Consider the following 13,728-nt stretch of genomic DNA (forward strand, 5'->3'; position numbering starts at 1 on the left):
TTCCTCCTCGTTCAGTTTGGATGAAGAGAATTCAGCGCTCACCGTGCCCATAACAACGACCTCCGGTGCCACCGCTGCCACCCCCGGGGGCCACCCTCGGGCTCGGAGAGTGGCACCGGGAGGCGACCGGCACCGGGGGACACCAAGGGGGGTACGGCCGGGACTGGGGGGCACCGAGGGGGCACGGCGGGGCGGGGGGGCATCAAAAGGGCACGGCCGGGGCTGCGCCCCCGCCACCCCCGGAGCGGGGATCGGCTCCTGCCTGGCACACAGGGGGCACACAGGGGTGGAGGTGCCCAGGATAGGCTGGCAGGGAAATTCGGGCGTGCAGATGATGCCCCTCAACCCAAATGTGGTCAGCAAAGTGACCCCGAAAAAACCCAAAGTGGGACCCCCAAACCCCACACGTGGGACCCCCAAACCCCATAAAGTGACCCCAAAATAGCAAACCCAAACCCCTAAACTGACCCCAGACCCCAAACTGAGACCCCCCCCAAGACCCTAAAGTGACCCCCAAAACCCCAAACAAGGACCCCCAAAACCCCACAACGTGACCCCAAACCACAAACTGGGACCCCCCAAACCCCAAAGTGACCCCAAAGCCCAAACTGGGACCCAAACCCCCAAAGTGACCCCAGACTCTGCCAGTTCCTGCCGTGCCCGACTGGAATCTTTAATTCCAACAAAGCCGAGCCAGGCTCATTTGCATTTCCCTATGCAAATCAGCGCTAATTAGGATGGATTGAGTTCACCTCGCGGGGGCTGCGGGGACACGGGCGCTGCCCCAGCCGGGCTTTGGGGGCTTCCAAAAGGATTTGGGGGCGTGGATCCCGCAGATGGGGGAGGGCAGCAGGAGGGGGGATGGGTTCAGGTGCTCTGAGCACCCCCAGGACCCCACAGGTGTCCCCAGGAGCCACTGGGGGGACAGCAGGGACGGATCCAGGCGCTCTGTGCACCCCCAGGACCCTCCAGGTGTCCCCTCGATCCCCAGAAGGGGACAGGAGGAGGGTGGAGATGGATCTAGATGCTCTGTCCACCCCCAGGTATCCCCCCTGGCCCCCAAGAAGGGACAGCAGGAGGGCAGGGACGGCGTCTGTCCATCCCCAGGACCTTCCAGGTGTCCCCAGGAGTCACTGGGGGCACAGCAGGGACAAATCCAGACGCTCTGTCCCTCTCCAGGACCTTCCAGGTGTCCCCCAAGTCCCCAGGAGGGGACAGCAGGGATGGATCCAGGTGCTCTGTGCACCCCCAGGATCTGGGAGGGGCTGTGGGGGTCTTTGAGGGGTTGGAGGGGGGATTGGGGGGCTCTGTGAGGGGATTGTGAGGGGTTCTGAGGAGCCGGGGTGGATTGGGGGGCTCTGAGGGGCTGCGAGGGGATTTGGGGGGAGCCTTTGAGTGGGCTCTGAGTGGGGGGGCTCTGGGGCAGGATCCGGGGGGCTGTGGGGATTCGAGAGGTTGGGGACTCGTGGTGGGCCGTACGGGGGCTTGAGTTCTGGGGGCCTGAGGATCCGGGGGGGCTGTGGGGATTCTCGGGGGGCTCAGAGGATCCGGGGGCTGTGGGGATTCTCGGGGGGCTCTGAGTACTCTCGGGGTGCTGTGGGGATTCTCGGGGGGCTCTGCCGCGCTCGCTGCCGTGCCGGCCACCCCCGGCGCTGCCGATCCGCCCGCGGCTGCGGCTGCTGCTGCCCTCATTAAATCGCCCTTAACGAGCTCGGAGCCCCGGGGCCCGGCAGGCCCGGGGTCATTAGGGCTGACAGGGACCTGTCACAGCGGCACAAGTGACATTTGTGTCCCCAGACACGGGGGGTGGCACGGCTGTGTCCCCCCCCCACCCCTCACCTCCCAGCAGCATCCCCGAGGGTCGCGATGGGAGCCGGGGGTGGGGAGGGGGTCTGGGGGGGTCCCGGCAGCGATGGAGGAGAGGAAGAGGAAGGAGAGGAGGGGAGGAACTGAAGGGAAAGGGGGGAAAGGGAGAGGGTGGGGAGACAGGAGCGCGGCCGAGGCTCGGACCCAGCTCGGAGATCCTCGGGCAGGAGAGGGAGGAGGATGAGGAGCAGGACACCCCCAATTCCCTCTCCGGTCCTTCAGGAGGAGGATGAGGAGCAGAACACCCCCCCCGGCTCCAGTCCCAGCACCTCAGGAGCAGGATGAGGAGAGGATCCCACCACTCTTCAGCCCCTCGGAAAGAAGATGAGGAGCAGAACCCCCCCATTCCCTCAAAAAGAGGAAGAGGATGAGGAGAGGATCCCACCCTCCCCAGCCCCTCAAAAAGGATGAGGAGAGGATCCCACCCTTCTCAAGGAGCAGAACCCCCCCATTCCCTCTCCAGCCCCTCAGGAATGGGATGAAGAGAAGATCCCACCCCTCTCCATCCCAAGAAGATGAGGAGCAGAACCCCCCATTCCCTCAAAAAGAGGAAGAGGATGAGGAGAGGACCCCACCCCTCCCCATCCCCTCAGGAAGGCGATGAAGAGCAGAACCCCCCATTCTCTCTCCAGTCCCTCGGAAAGAGGATGAGGAGAGGATCTGACCCCTCCCCAGCCCCTCAGGAGGAGGATGAGGAGAGGATCCCACCCTTCTCGAGGACGAGGAGCAGAACCCCCCCCATTCCCTTTGCAGCCCCTCGGAATGAGGATGAGGAGAGGATCTGACCCCTCTCCAACCCCTCGGGAGGAGGATGAGGAGAGAACCCCAGCCCTCCCAGCCCCTCAGGAAGGGGATGAAGAGCAGACCCCCCCTTCCCATCCCAGCCCCCCCCTGCCCTGATAAAGGAGCCCCCTGTGCTCCCCGGGGCGCGTTTAATCTGGGCCAGGGCAGTTATTGGATAAATACCATGAATATGGAAATTGCGTTTATGCTGATTTACGGCCGCGGGGGGGGGCGGGCAGTGCAGGCGTTTTTTAGTTGATTTTAATCCATTTATTTCCCTGCCTGGAGATGGAGAAGGAGCTCGGAGCGCTGCAGCTGCTGCTCCCTGTGCTCCGCGCGGGCCCAAAAAGTGAATTTTGGGATGTGAATTTTAGGATTAATTTGGAGATTAATTTTGGGGTGTGAATTTTGGGATGTGAATTTTGGGGGCGTGAATTTTGGAATGAAATTTGGGGTGAATTTTGGGATGTGAATTTTGGGGGGGTGCCCCACACCCTGGGGTGGGGACAAGCCGAGGAAGGGCTGGGAGCACCAGGGCTGGGAAAAAACACGGGAAAAGAGGAAAAAACAAACCCCAAAGTGCTCAGCGGTCATAAAATGGGGGGAAGGAAAATTTCATCGCGCCCCCCCCTCCTCTGCCTGCCCCCCCGGGTGGGATGGGAGGAGGGGGATGCGCCTCTTAATTTCCAATTAACCGCTGATCAAGCCAATTAGCTGCCGGCTGGAATGAAGGGCAGCTGCTTGGCTGGGGCCAGCCCTCCCTCCTTCTCAAAATACATCCTAAAATTAACCCCAAAATTCACACCCCAAAATTAACCCCAAAACTCACATCCCAAAAATCTGAGACCCCAAACCCCACTCTGAGACCCCTCAAAACCCCAAAGTGACCCCAAAAACCCCAAATTTCATCCCAAATTTCCCATCCCACCCTGGCATCCCACCAGGAAAGGCCTTGGGGTGGGTGTGAGGCTGATCGGGGCTGTTTTCCCCGATTTTCCAGCTGACTCTAATTAAGTTGTTCTCATCAGCTGTTCAATTACCCGGAGCCCTCCCCCTTTTTCCCTCCCACCCCTCAAATGCAGCGAATCAGCCGCTCCCCCCCCTCCCGCAGGGCTCGGCAAATAAATAAATGGAGAATCCCGGGAAAATGAACCGAGAGGAGCCGCAAATGAGGCGGAAAATTTTAATGGCTCGGCATTTAAAGCGCTGTGACAGGAGGGGAAGGGAGGGAGGTCAGTCCTGAGGAATTTCCCCCCCTCGTTTTCATCATTAGCGGAGCAGCCTCCGCTAATTGGGGTGCTGGGAAAGGGGGGGGACCCCAACGTGGGGGTGCTGGGAAAGGGGGACACCCCAGTGTGGGGGTCCCACACCTCCTTCCCATCCGCCCCTGGGGTTCCCTGTACCCCTCCACGGAACACGCGGACCCCTCCGTTATTGGGGTGCTGGGAATGGGGGACACCCCAGTGTGGGGGTCCCACACCTCCTTCCCCCCCTTCAGGGTTCACTGTACCCCTCACAACCCCCTCAGTCGTGGGGGGAACACGAGGATCCCTCCCCACGCCCCCTTTCCTCCCCTGTTCTCCATTCCCCCCAATTCCATCTCCAACGCCCCAAAAACCGCCCGTTAGGAGGCGCCGCTGCCTCCCCAGATCATTTACATATTTTTGCATCATTTTTGCATAATTTTGCATACAGCTCTGCCGCGCCGCGTGCCGACAGCGCCCCCTGGCGGCGGAACCGGGCAAAGCTCGGCCACGTCCGCCCCGCCCACCCCGTTGCCGTGGTTACCGCTGACGTCACGCGTGCCGTGACGTCACGGGCAGCGCCGGGCAGCTGTCGGTGGCCCCAAGGCGCGTGCCAAGGTCCCGCCGTGTCCCCAGCACCGGCACCTGTCACCGCCAGCCCCGTTTGGGCCCCGCGCCAGCACCCCGACACCGGCATGGGGGGGCCCCATGGGCGGACACCCCCAGAGTGAGGGACCCCCAGAGTGACCACTGAGCCACCCCCAGAGTGACCAGCCGGTGAACCCAAGTGACCCCCATTAGGGGCCACTGGCACCCTCAGAGTGACCGTAAGTGACCCCAAGTGACCGTGAGTGACCCCGTACCGTGAGGCACCCCTCCACTGGGGACACCAACACCCCCACAGTGACCAATGAGTGACCCCCAGAGTGACCCCTCCACTGGTGACCAATGCCACCCCACAGTGACCACTGACCACCCCTTCATCGGGGCCACCTGTATCCCCAGAGTGACCACTGAGCCCCCCCCAACAGTGACCAGTGACCCCTCCCCTGGTGACCATCGACACCCGCACACTGACCAGTGCCACCCCCCCCCTGCCCCCCCCCCAGCAGTGCCACCCCCCAAAGTGTCACTGGCACCCCCACACTGACCACTGACCCCTCCACTGGGGCCACCTGTATCCCCAGAGTGACCACTGAGCCCCCACAGTGACCACTGACCCCTCCCTGGTGACCACTGACACCCCCACAGTGACCACTGACCCCTCTCCTGAGGGCCACTGGCACCCCACAGTGCCACCCCCCAAGGTGTCACCGCTGCCCCCCCAGTGACCCCCCCAGAGCCGCGCCCCCTCCCCATTAAATCCACACGAAGATGAGGGGGTGGGCACAGCCGTGTATTGCCAACCCCGGGGGCACCGGGGGCAGGACCCCCCCAGGGACACCCAGAACCCCCAAGGGACCCCCAGGAACCTGCAGAGATCCCCAGAGACCCCCCAGGGACCCCGAGAGACACCCCCAGGGACCCCCCCCCAGGTACCAGCAGGATTGGGGGTGCCCCCCCCGCCCGACCCCAAACCTGTCCCGCAGCCAGGGCCCCCCCCACCCCAATCCCAATCCCGTTTTTTTTCCCCATTCCTCATCCCCAGGGGTGCCCCCAATCCCGGGGGTGTCTCTGCCCCCATCCCGGGGGTCGCAGCACCCCTCCCCCCCCAATTCGGGGGTCGCAGCCCCCCCTCAGATTTCCTCCAGGAAGTCCACAGGGAACAGCCCCACTTTGCGGCCCGTGAACACTTTGACGTATCCGTTCACCTCCTCCCCCTTCTGCACCACGATCTGGGGGGGACAGGGGAGTGTGTGAGACCCCCGAGACCCCCCCCAGGACAGGGAGGATCCCCAGGAACCGCCCAGGTCAGGGGAGACTCCCCCCAGATCAGGGGGACCCCCAGGAGCCCTCCCAGGACAGGGGAAACCCCCAGGAACCCCCTCAGAACAGGGGAGACCCCCGAGACCCCCCAGGACAGGGGGGATCCCCAGGAACACCCCCAGGACAGGGGAGACCCCCCCAGATCAGGAGAACTCCCAGGAACCCCCCCAGGACCGGAGGACACCTGAGACCCCCCCCAGGACAGGGGAGACCCCCAGGAACCACCCCAGAGCAAATGAGGAGGGGTCGGGACATTTGGTGGGAAGGATGATGATGATGGTGATGATGATGATGATGTTTATGGGGTCCAGCTGTTTTGGGGGGGCTGGGGGGGGGTCCCCGGGTGATTTTGGGGAGGGGGTTTCAGTCTCACCTGATCCTTTTTGAGCGTGATTTGCCCGATTTCCCGGTTTCCGACAAAGGAACGCGTCACTTTGTGCACCCGCTCGCCCGCCCGCACCCGGATGATAAAATTGGGGGGGAAAAACCCCACTTTCTCCCCGATTTTCCCCTGCAAGGAGTTCAAGAAGTGTAGCATTGTGTGTTTTATACAGGTTTTGTTGTAAAGTTGGTTATTTTTTATAAGTTAAGATTATGGTTTGACCCTCGGTTCCCCCCATGTTCTCCCCTCATAATGGTTCCTTCCCGAGTTGTTTGTCCCTCATTTTCCCGCCAGTGACCGGGCGGGACTAGACTGCGAAGGGGGGGTTGAGGCCAATTTGGGGGTCCCAAACCCCCCTCCCTGCCAGGATAGGGGGTGCCAGGATAGGCATTGTGTGTTTTATACAGGTTTTGTGGTAAAGTTTGTTATTTTTTATAAATTAAGATTATAGTTTGACCCTCGGTTCTCCCCATGTTCTCCCCTCATAATGGTTCGTTCCCGAGTTGTTCGTCCCTCGTTTTCCCGCCAGTGACGGGGCGGGACTAGACTGCGAAGGGGGGGTTGAGGCCAATTTGGGGGTCCCAAACCCCTTGTTTGTCCTGCCAGGATAGGGGGTGCCAGGATAGACATTGTGTGTTTTATACAGGTTTTGTGGTAAAGTTGGTTATTTTTTATAAATTAAGATTATAGTTTGACCCTCGGTTCCCCCCATGTTCTCCCCTCATAATGGTTCGTTCCTGAGTTGTTCGTCCCTCGTTTTCCCGCCAGTGACGGGGCGGGACTAGACTGCGAAGGGGGGGTTGAGGCCAATTTGGGAGTCCCAAACCCCCCTCCCTGCCAGGATAGGGGGTGCCAGAATAGGCATTGTGTGTTTTATACAGTTTTTGTTGTAAAGGTGGTTATTTTTTGTAAATTAAGATTATAGTTTGACCCTCGGTTCCCCCCATGTTCTCCCCTCATAATGGTTCGTTCCTGAGTTGTTCGTCCCTCGTTTTCCCGCCAGTGACCGGGCGGGACATCGAAGGCGGTTGAGGCCACCAGCGAGGATATGGGGTGAGCATTCCCCTCCCTCGCCAGTACGGGGGTCACAGGGTTGAGGTTTGGGTCCCCCCCCCCCTGCCAGGATAGGGGTAGCAGTGTTCCCCGAGCCTCACCCGCCACCACTCCTCGTTGGAGTCGTCGACCACCGTGATCTTCTCCCCTGGGCTGGAAGGGAAGGGAGGGGGTCTCTGAGGGGAGGGAAGGACCCTCAGATATGGGAGACCCCCCCCCCCCCAAAAAAAAAAAAAACCCTCATTTTCCTTCAGAATCGTCAGGAAAATCAGTCAAGAAAAATCTCATTTTCCTTCAGAATCAGCTCCTCCAGCCCCGAGTCTGGCACGGGACACGCAGCCCACGGGCTCAGGAACTGCCCAGAGCAGCTCAGCCTTAGGAAATGCACAGAACCCCATCGAGCCAAACCCCAAAAAACCTCAGGAAAGAGCCCAGGACAAAGCGGGGAAATCCACGGAGCAGAGCAGAGATTTTCCCACCCAGGAAAAATCCCCCCAAAACCCTCAAAAAACACCCCAAAAAATCCTAAAAAAACCTCGGGAAAGAGCTCAGTACAAAGCTGGGAATTCCACGGAACCACGTGGAGCCAAACCCCAAAAACCCCAACCCCCAAAAAACCACCAAAAACCTGGGAAAGAGCCCAGGACAAAGCAACAGAAAGACAAAACCACGTGGAGCCAAACTCCCAAAAACACCCCAAAAAACCCCCCCAAAAATCAGAAAAAACCTGACCCCCAAAACCCAAAAACCTTAAAAAACCCAAAAACCCCAAAAGCACCCCAACCCCCCCCACAAAAAACTCAGGAAAGACCCCAGACAAAGCGGGATGGGAACCACCAGAACCAAACCAAACCCCCCAAAAAGCCCCCAAAACCAGAAAAACCCTAAAAACCCTAAAAAAAACCCTACACCACCACCAAAAACCCTAAAACCCTAAAACCACCAAAACACCAAAAAAGCAGCTCAGCCTCGGGAAATGCACGGAACCACATGGAGCCAAGCCCCAAAAAACCCCAAAACCCCAAAAAACCCTCCAAAAAACCCCAAAAAACCTCGGGAAAGAGCCCAAGAAAAGGGCTGGGAACTCACGGGAAGTCCAGGTCGTCTTTCTCCAGGGCTTTGAAGCGATAAAGCGCCACGAAATAATGGGACTGCAGGAACCCCCCTGGCTGGGGCTTCTTGCTCTGGGGGGGTTTTAGAGAACCCTGAGGCTCTCCCAGGGAGATCCCATCGGTTTTTCTCAGGGTTTTTTTGGGGTGCAGGGTGAGATTTTAGGGGTACCTTGTCATCTGCTGGGCTCTTCTCAGCTTTTTTGTCCCCCTCGGAGGCACCTGGGGAGGGGAGGAAGGGTCAGAATTCCCGAGGTTTGATGTGGGGGTGCCCAAAGGTGGGGATGTGGATTGGGGATGCTTTTTCTGAAGGGAAAACCTGACAAAAAACAAACAAAAAAAACCCCAAAAAACCAAAAACTCCCCCAAAAAACCAAAAACCAAAGATGGGGGCGTGAATTGGAGACCCTTTTTCTGAAGGGAAACCCCACCAAAAAACAAAACAAAACAAAAAAAAACCCAAAAACCAAAGGTGGGGACGTGAATTTGGGACTCTTTTTCTGAAGGGAAACCTCCCCAAAAACAAACCCCCCCACCCAAAACCCAAAAAAAACCCCAAAAAACAAAAACCAAGATGGGGATGTGAACTGGGGATCCTTTTTCTGAAGGGAAAACCCCGACAAAAAACAAAAAAAACCCCAAAAAACCAAAAACTCCCCCAAAAAACCAAAAACCAAAGATGGGGGCGTGAATTGGAGACCCTTTTTCTGAAGGGAAAACCCCCTCAAAAAACTGACCCCCCCAAAAAAAAGGCAAAAGAAACCCCAAAAAACAAAAACCAAAGATGGGGACGTGAATTGGAGACCCTTTTTCTGAAGGAAACCCCCCCCCAAAAAAAAAAAACAAAAAAACCCCAAAAAGCAAAAACCAAAGATGGGGACATGAATTGGGGACCCTTTTTCTGAAGGGAAGCCCCCCAAAAAAAAAAACAAAAAAAACCCCCAAAAACCAAAGATGGGGACGTGAATTTGGGGATCCTTTTTCTGAAGGAAACCCCCTCAAAAAAACAACCCCCCCCCCCAAAAACCACATCCAGGGGGTCCCCGAGGGCTCAGCCCCCCAACCCTCGGCGCTCACCACCCTCAGCTTTGCTCCCCACCGGCTTCGTGGCCTCGGGCTCCTCGTCCATCATCGCAGCCAGGGGCTGGAAGGCAAAAAAGGGGCAAAATTGGGGGGCTTTGGGGGGGTTATTGGGGAATTCAGGGGGTTATTGGGGGGTTTGGGGGGTTATTGGGGAACCGGGGGGTATTGGGGGGGTTGGGGGTTTGGGGGTTTATTGGGGGTTTTGGGGGGGGGGGGGGGGGGGGGGGGGGGGGGGGGGGGGGGGGGGGGGGTGGTAGTAGGGCTTTGGGGTTATTGGGAGTTTTGGGGGTTATTGGGAGGCTTGGGGAGGTTATTGAGGGTTTTGGGGGGGTTATTGGGGGGCTTGAGGGGGTTATTGGTGAATTTGGGGGAGGGGGTTATTGGTGAATTTGGGGGTTATTGGTGGTGAATTTGGGGGTTATTGGGGATTTGGGGGGGTTATTGGGGAATTTGGGGGGTTATTGGTGAATTTGGGGGTTATTGGGGGTTTTCGGGGGTTATTGGGAGTTTTGGGGGTTATTGGGAGGCTTGGGGAGGTTATTGAGGGTATTGGGGGCTTGGGGGGTTATTGGTGATTTGGGGGTTATTGGGGGGCGTTGATTGGGGTTATTGGTGAATTTGGGGGGGTTATTGGGGATTTGGGGGGTTATTGGGGGTTTTGGGGGGTTATTGAGGGGGTTTGGGGGGTTATTGAGGGGCTTGCGGGTTATTGGGGGGGGTTTGGGGTTTTTGGGGATTCTGGGGAGATCCCGACCCCCCACTCACGTTTTTCTTGTCGTCCTGCCCCTTCTTGCGCTCCTTGTTGGCCATGATGACCCCGGTGCGCAGCGTCTCGAACACGGGGTCGCTCCTGTTCCCTGCATGGGGGGGGTCAGGAGGGGGTCGGGGACACCCCCAGGGTGGGCACGGAGGTGACAAAGGGACGGGGGGCACTCACCGAGCTGGTCCCTGGTGCCGCCGAGCTGCTGCTCGCTGTACAGGGGGGAGCTGTAGGCCCGACGGAACCCGGGGGGCTGCGGGACACGGGGGGGGGCGCACATCAGGAACCCCCGAGGCACCTGGCAGAGGGGGGACCCCCAGAGCCAGGAAATGCCCAGTGGTAGTGCCACCTGCGTTGTGCCCACAGGGACTGAGGTGGGCACTGCCAGGGGTGCCCGATTTGGGGGGCTGGATTTGGGGTCGCAGCATCAGGCACCCCCTGGAGCCACGTGGCAGAGTTTGGGAACCCCCAGAAGGGGATGGGGGACCCCCAGAGAGGGATGGGGGCCCCCCCATAGCCAGGAAATGCCCAGGGCTGGTGCCACCTGTGTCGTGCCCATGGGGGCTGAGGTGGGCACTGCCAGAGGTGCCAAATTTGGGGGCTGCAGGGGGGGGTCACAGCATCAGGAACCCCCCCAGAGCCTCCTGGCAGAGTTTGGGGGGACCCCCAGAGTGGGATGGGGTCCCCCCCCATAGCCAGGAAATGCCCAGGGCTGGTGGCAGCTGTGTTGTGCCCATGGGGGTAGAGGTGGGCACTGCCCGGGGTGCCCATTTTTGGGGCGGGGGTGGCACTCACGATCTTGCCGAAGCAGCGCTGCATCTCCACGTAGCCCTGGCAGTGGTGGTGGATGTTGGTTTTGCAGTTCTTGCACCTCAGGCCGAATTTGTTGTTGACTGGGAGGGGTGGAAAGGAGAGGGGAGGTGACAAATGTGACACCGCAGCGGTAACAATGTCGCGACAGAGCCGTGCCAGGGACCCCCCCGGCCCTGTCGGGGACCCCCACGCCCCCGTCAGGACTCACGGACGATCATGCGGGCGCAAACATCGCAGAATTTGGGTTTTTTGAAGTAATGGTCTTTGAATTTGTGCGGTTTGTCGTTCACCAGTTTCTCCGGCTCCGGAGGGGGCTCGGGCTCCTCGTCCTCTTCCTCCTCTTCCTCATCCTCATAGATGTAGAAGAGGGGTCCCCCCGAGGGGCTGACCAGCTCCCCGTTGGGTTGAGCCTCCTGCGCCGGCTCCTCTTTGGGTTTTCGCTGGAAAATTTCCTTCAGCTTCTGCAGCTGCTGGGGCAGGAGGGGATGGAGGGTGTGTAGGCCAAAAAAAAACCCCAAAAAAAACCCCCAAAAACCCCAAAAAAACCCCATCCCACAGCCAAAAAACTGCCCATCCCACAGCCCCTGCCCTGGCTGGTTGTGCCAGAGCTGGGGGGCTCAGAGACCCTGGCACACAGCCCAGAGCACCTGCAGGTTTGATTTTGACCCCTGGAGCAAATGACGAGCTTTGTATGAGGACCTAAAAGTCGCAGAAGTTTAAATAGTATAACAATAAAATTATCACAGGGTGAAAATGGAGATTTTAGGATTTTTGGAATGGGGGTTTTGGGGACAAGATGGAGGAACTTGGCTGTGTCCAGCCTTTCTTCTTCTTCTTCTTCTTGGTCTCCATCTTCTGCTGTGGTGTTGGCACTTTTGGGATTGGTTTAGAACAGAAGCTCACTGTCTAACATAGGTGATAGGTGTTGGGAAGTAATTGTAAATATTGTACACGGAGATTTTAGTATAAAAAACTGACACCACCTCAAGGGCTGGAAACAATCACCAGCTTTGTGTGAGGAGTTACAAGCCACAAGAGTTTGAGTAAAATGATAGTGAATTAATCACAGGGTGAAAATGTAGAATTTTGGGGATTTAGAATGGGGGTTCAGGGGGCAAGATGGAGGAATGTGGGCATGTCCTGTCCTTCTTCTTCTTCTTCTTGGCCTCCATCTTCTGCTGTGGTATTGGCACTTTGGGATTGGTTTAGAGTAGAAGCGCACTGTCTAACATAGGTGATGGGTATTGGGAAGTAAGTGTAAATGTGTTACACTAAGATGCCCTGATCCAACATCGAGGTTGAGGAAGCAAATTAAGGGGAAATGCCAAGCTGGGAAATGCCCACCCCACACTTAGCTGGATCAGGGACCCCCCGCCCCCCCAAAGCCCCCGGGGCTGCAGCAGGGTGATGGGAGAGAGAGGGAACATCCCCCACCCACCCCAACTGCCCCGTGGGCTCCACTTACCCGGCTCTTGGGTTTCCCACCTGCAGCAGGTGACGCTGGCGGCTCTGGCACCTCCTTCTCAGTCATGCTGCCAGGGGAAGAGCAGGGATGGTGCGGGCTGGGGCAGATGCACCCTGCTGGGTGGGCAGTGCCACCCCTGCCCCTGGGACAGACACCCTCTGTCTGTCCTGCAGCCCCTGCCCGGGCTGGTTCTGCCAGAGAACCCCGGGTTCACTGAAGGACAGACACCCTCCGTCTGTCCTGCAGCCCCTGCCCGGGCTGGTTCTGCCTCGCTGAGCCCCAGGGCCGGGCTGGAGGAGGTCCCTGCCCACCCCAGAGCGTGGCACATCCCCTGGCTCAGGTGCCAAGCGCTGTGAGCCACCCCTGGGCCACCTCCACGTGCCCACTTTAGCCTGGGCATCTCCATCCCAAAGTGAAACCACAAATGGTGCCACCCTCGGCCTCAGTGAGCACAGGGGGCACTGATGGGCATCACCCTGCTCCAGCATCCCCCAAACCATCCTGGTGCCACCTTGGACAGCCCTGCCTGCAGTGCTTCCACCCAGAGCTCCCTGGTTTGGGTGATACCCACCCCAGGAAGGAAAACCATCAGGAAAATCAGCGAGGAAAACCAGTCAAGAAACCAGCCAGTAAAACCCGTCAGGAAAACCAACAGGAAGACCAGTGTGGAAAACCAACAGGAAAACCAGTCAAGAAACCAGTCAAGAAACCAGCCAGGAAAACCATCAGGAAAACCAGCTGGGAAACCAACAGGAAAACCAGTGAGGAAAACCAGTCAGAACAACCATCCAGGAAAACCAGTCAGGAAAACCAAAAACCAGCCAAGAAAACTAGTCAGAAAACCAGCCGGGAAAACCATCAGGAAAACCAATCAGGAAAACCATCGGGAAGCAGCAACAGGAACGGGGCACCCCGGGGCGGGGGGCACAGAGGGATTGGGGCACCCCGAGACCCTCCAGCCCCGGGGGGTGCCCGGGGTGGGCACGGGTGGCACACGGGGGGCACGCAGGGGCACTCACCCTGTGCCTGGCGCTCTCCCCCCGCGCTGAAGGAGCCCCCGAAGGGCGGCCGGTGGCGGGGCCGCGGTGGCCGCAGCGCTCGGGGCCGGGGCCGGAGGAGTGACAGGGCACAGGGGGACGACAGCTGAGCCGGGCCGGGGCTGACGCCGGGAAATTGGAGCCCCGGCGTGCGCCGGGCGGCAGCGGGCGGAGGAGGCTCCGGCTATTTGCGTTGGTGGTTGCTGG

General features: G+C 59.0%; 1 protein-coding gene across 1 annotated transcript; it reads right to left on the reverse strand.

Annotated features, from left to right (window-relative positions):
• Positions 1-5,629: 5,629 nt before the first annotated feature.
• STAC3 (SH3 and cysteine rich domain 3) lies at positions 5,630-13,631 on the reverse strand. The gene is made up of 12 exons (XM_030967065.1): positions 13,504-13,631; positions 12,485-12,551; positions 11,228-11,486; positions 11,002-11,099; positions 10,384-10,459; positions 10,212-10,303; positions 9,441-9,507; positions 8,536-8,585; positions 8,344-8,438; positions 7,356-7,407; positions 6,193-6,330; positions 5,630-5,728 (listed from the first exon to the last, which is right to left on the reverse strand). Exons 2-12 carry the CDS (start codon positions 12,548-12,550, stop codon positions 5,630-5,632), a joined length of 1,092 nt encoding a protein of 363 aa, XP_030822925.1. The 5' UTR covers position 12,551; positions 13,504-13,631.
• Positions 13,632-13,728: the final 97 nt, after the last annotated feature.

The sequence above is a fragment of the Camarhynchus parvulus genome, chromosome 29, assembly GCF_901933205.1.
Source record: "Camarhynchus parvulus chromosome 29, STF_HiC, whole genome shotgun sequence".
Taxonomy (NCBI): domain Eukaryota; kingdom Metazoa; phylum Chordata; class Aves; order Passeriformes; family Thraupidae; genus Camarhynchus; species Camarhynchus parvulus.

What these genes read in the sequence shown, in the direction of transcription:
- STAC3 (XM_030967065.1), bottom strand. Translation starts at nt 12,550, where the DNA reads ATGACTGAGAAGGAGGTGCCAGAGCCGCCAGCGTCACCTGCTGCAGGT. An exon ending in TTGCGCCCGCATGATCGTCC is followed by an intron (nt 11,100 to 11,227) that starts GTGAGTCCTGAC and finishes CACCCCTCCCAG; the next exon opens with TCAACAACAAATTCGGCCTG. An exon ending in CCAACGAGGAGTGGTGGCGG is followed by an intron (nt 6,331 to 7,355) that starts GTGAGGCTCGGG and finishes AACTCCTTGCAG; the next exon opens with GGGAAAATCGGGGAGAAAGT.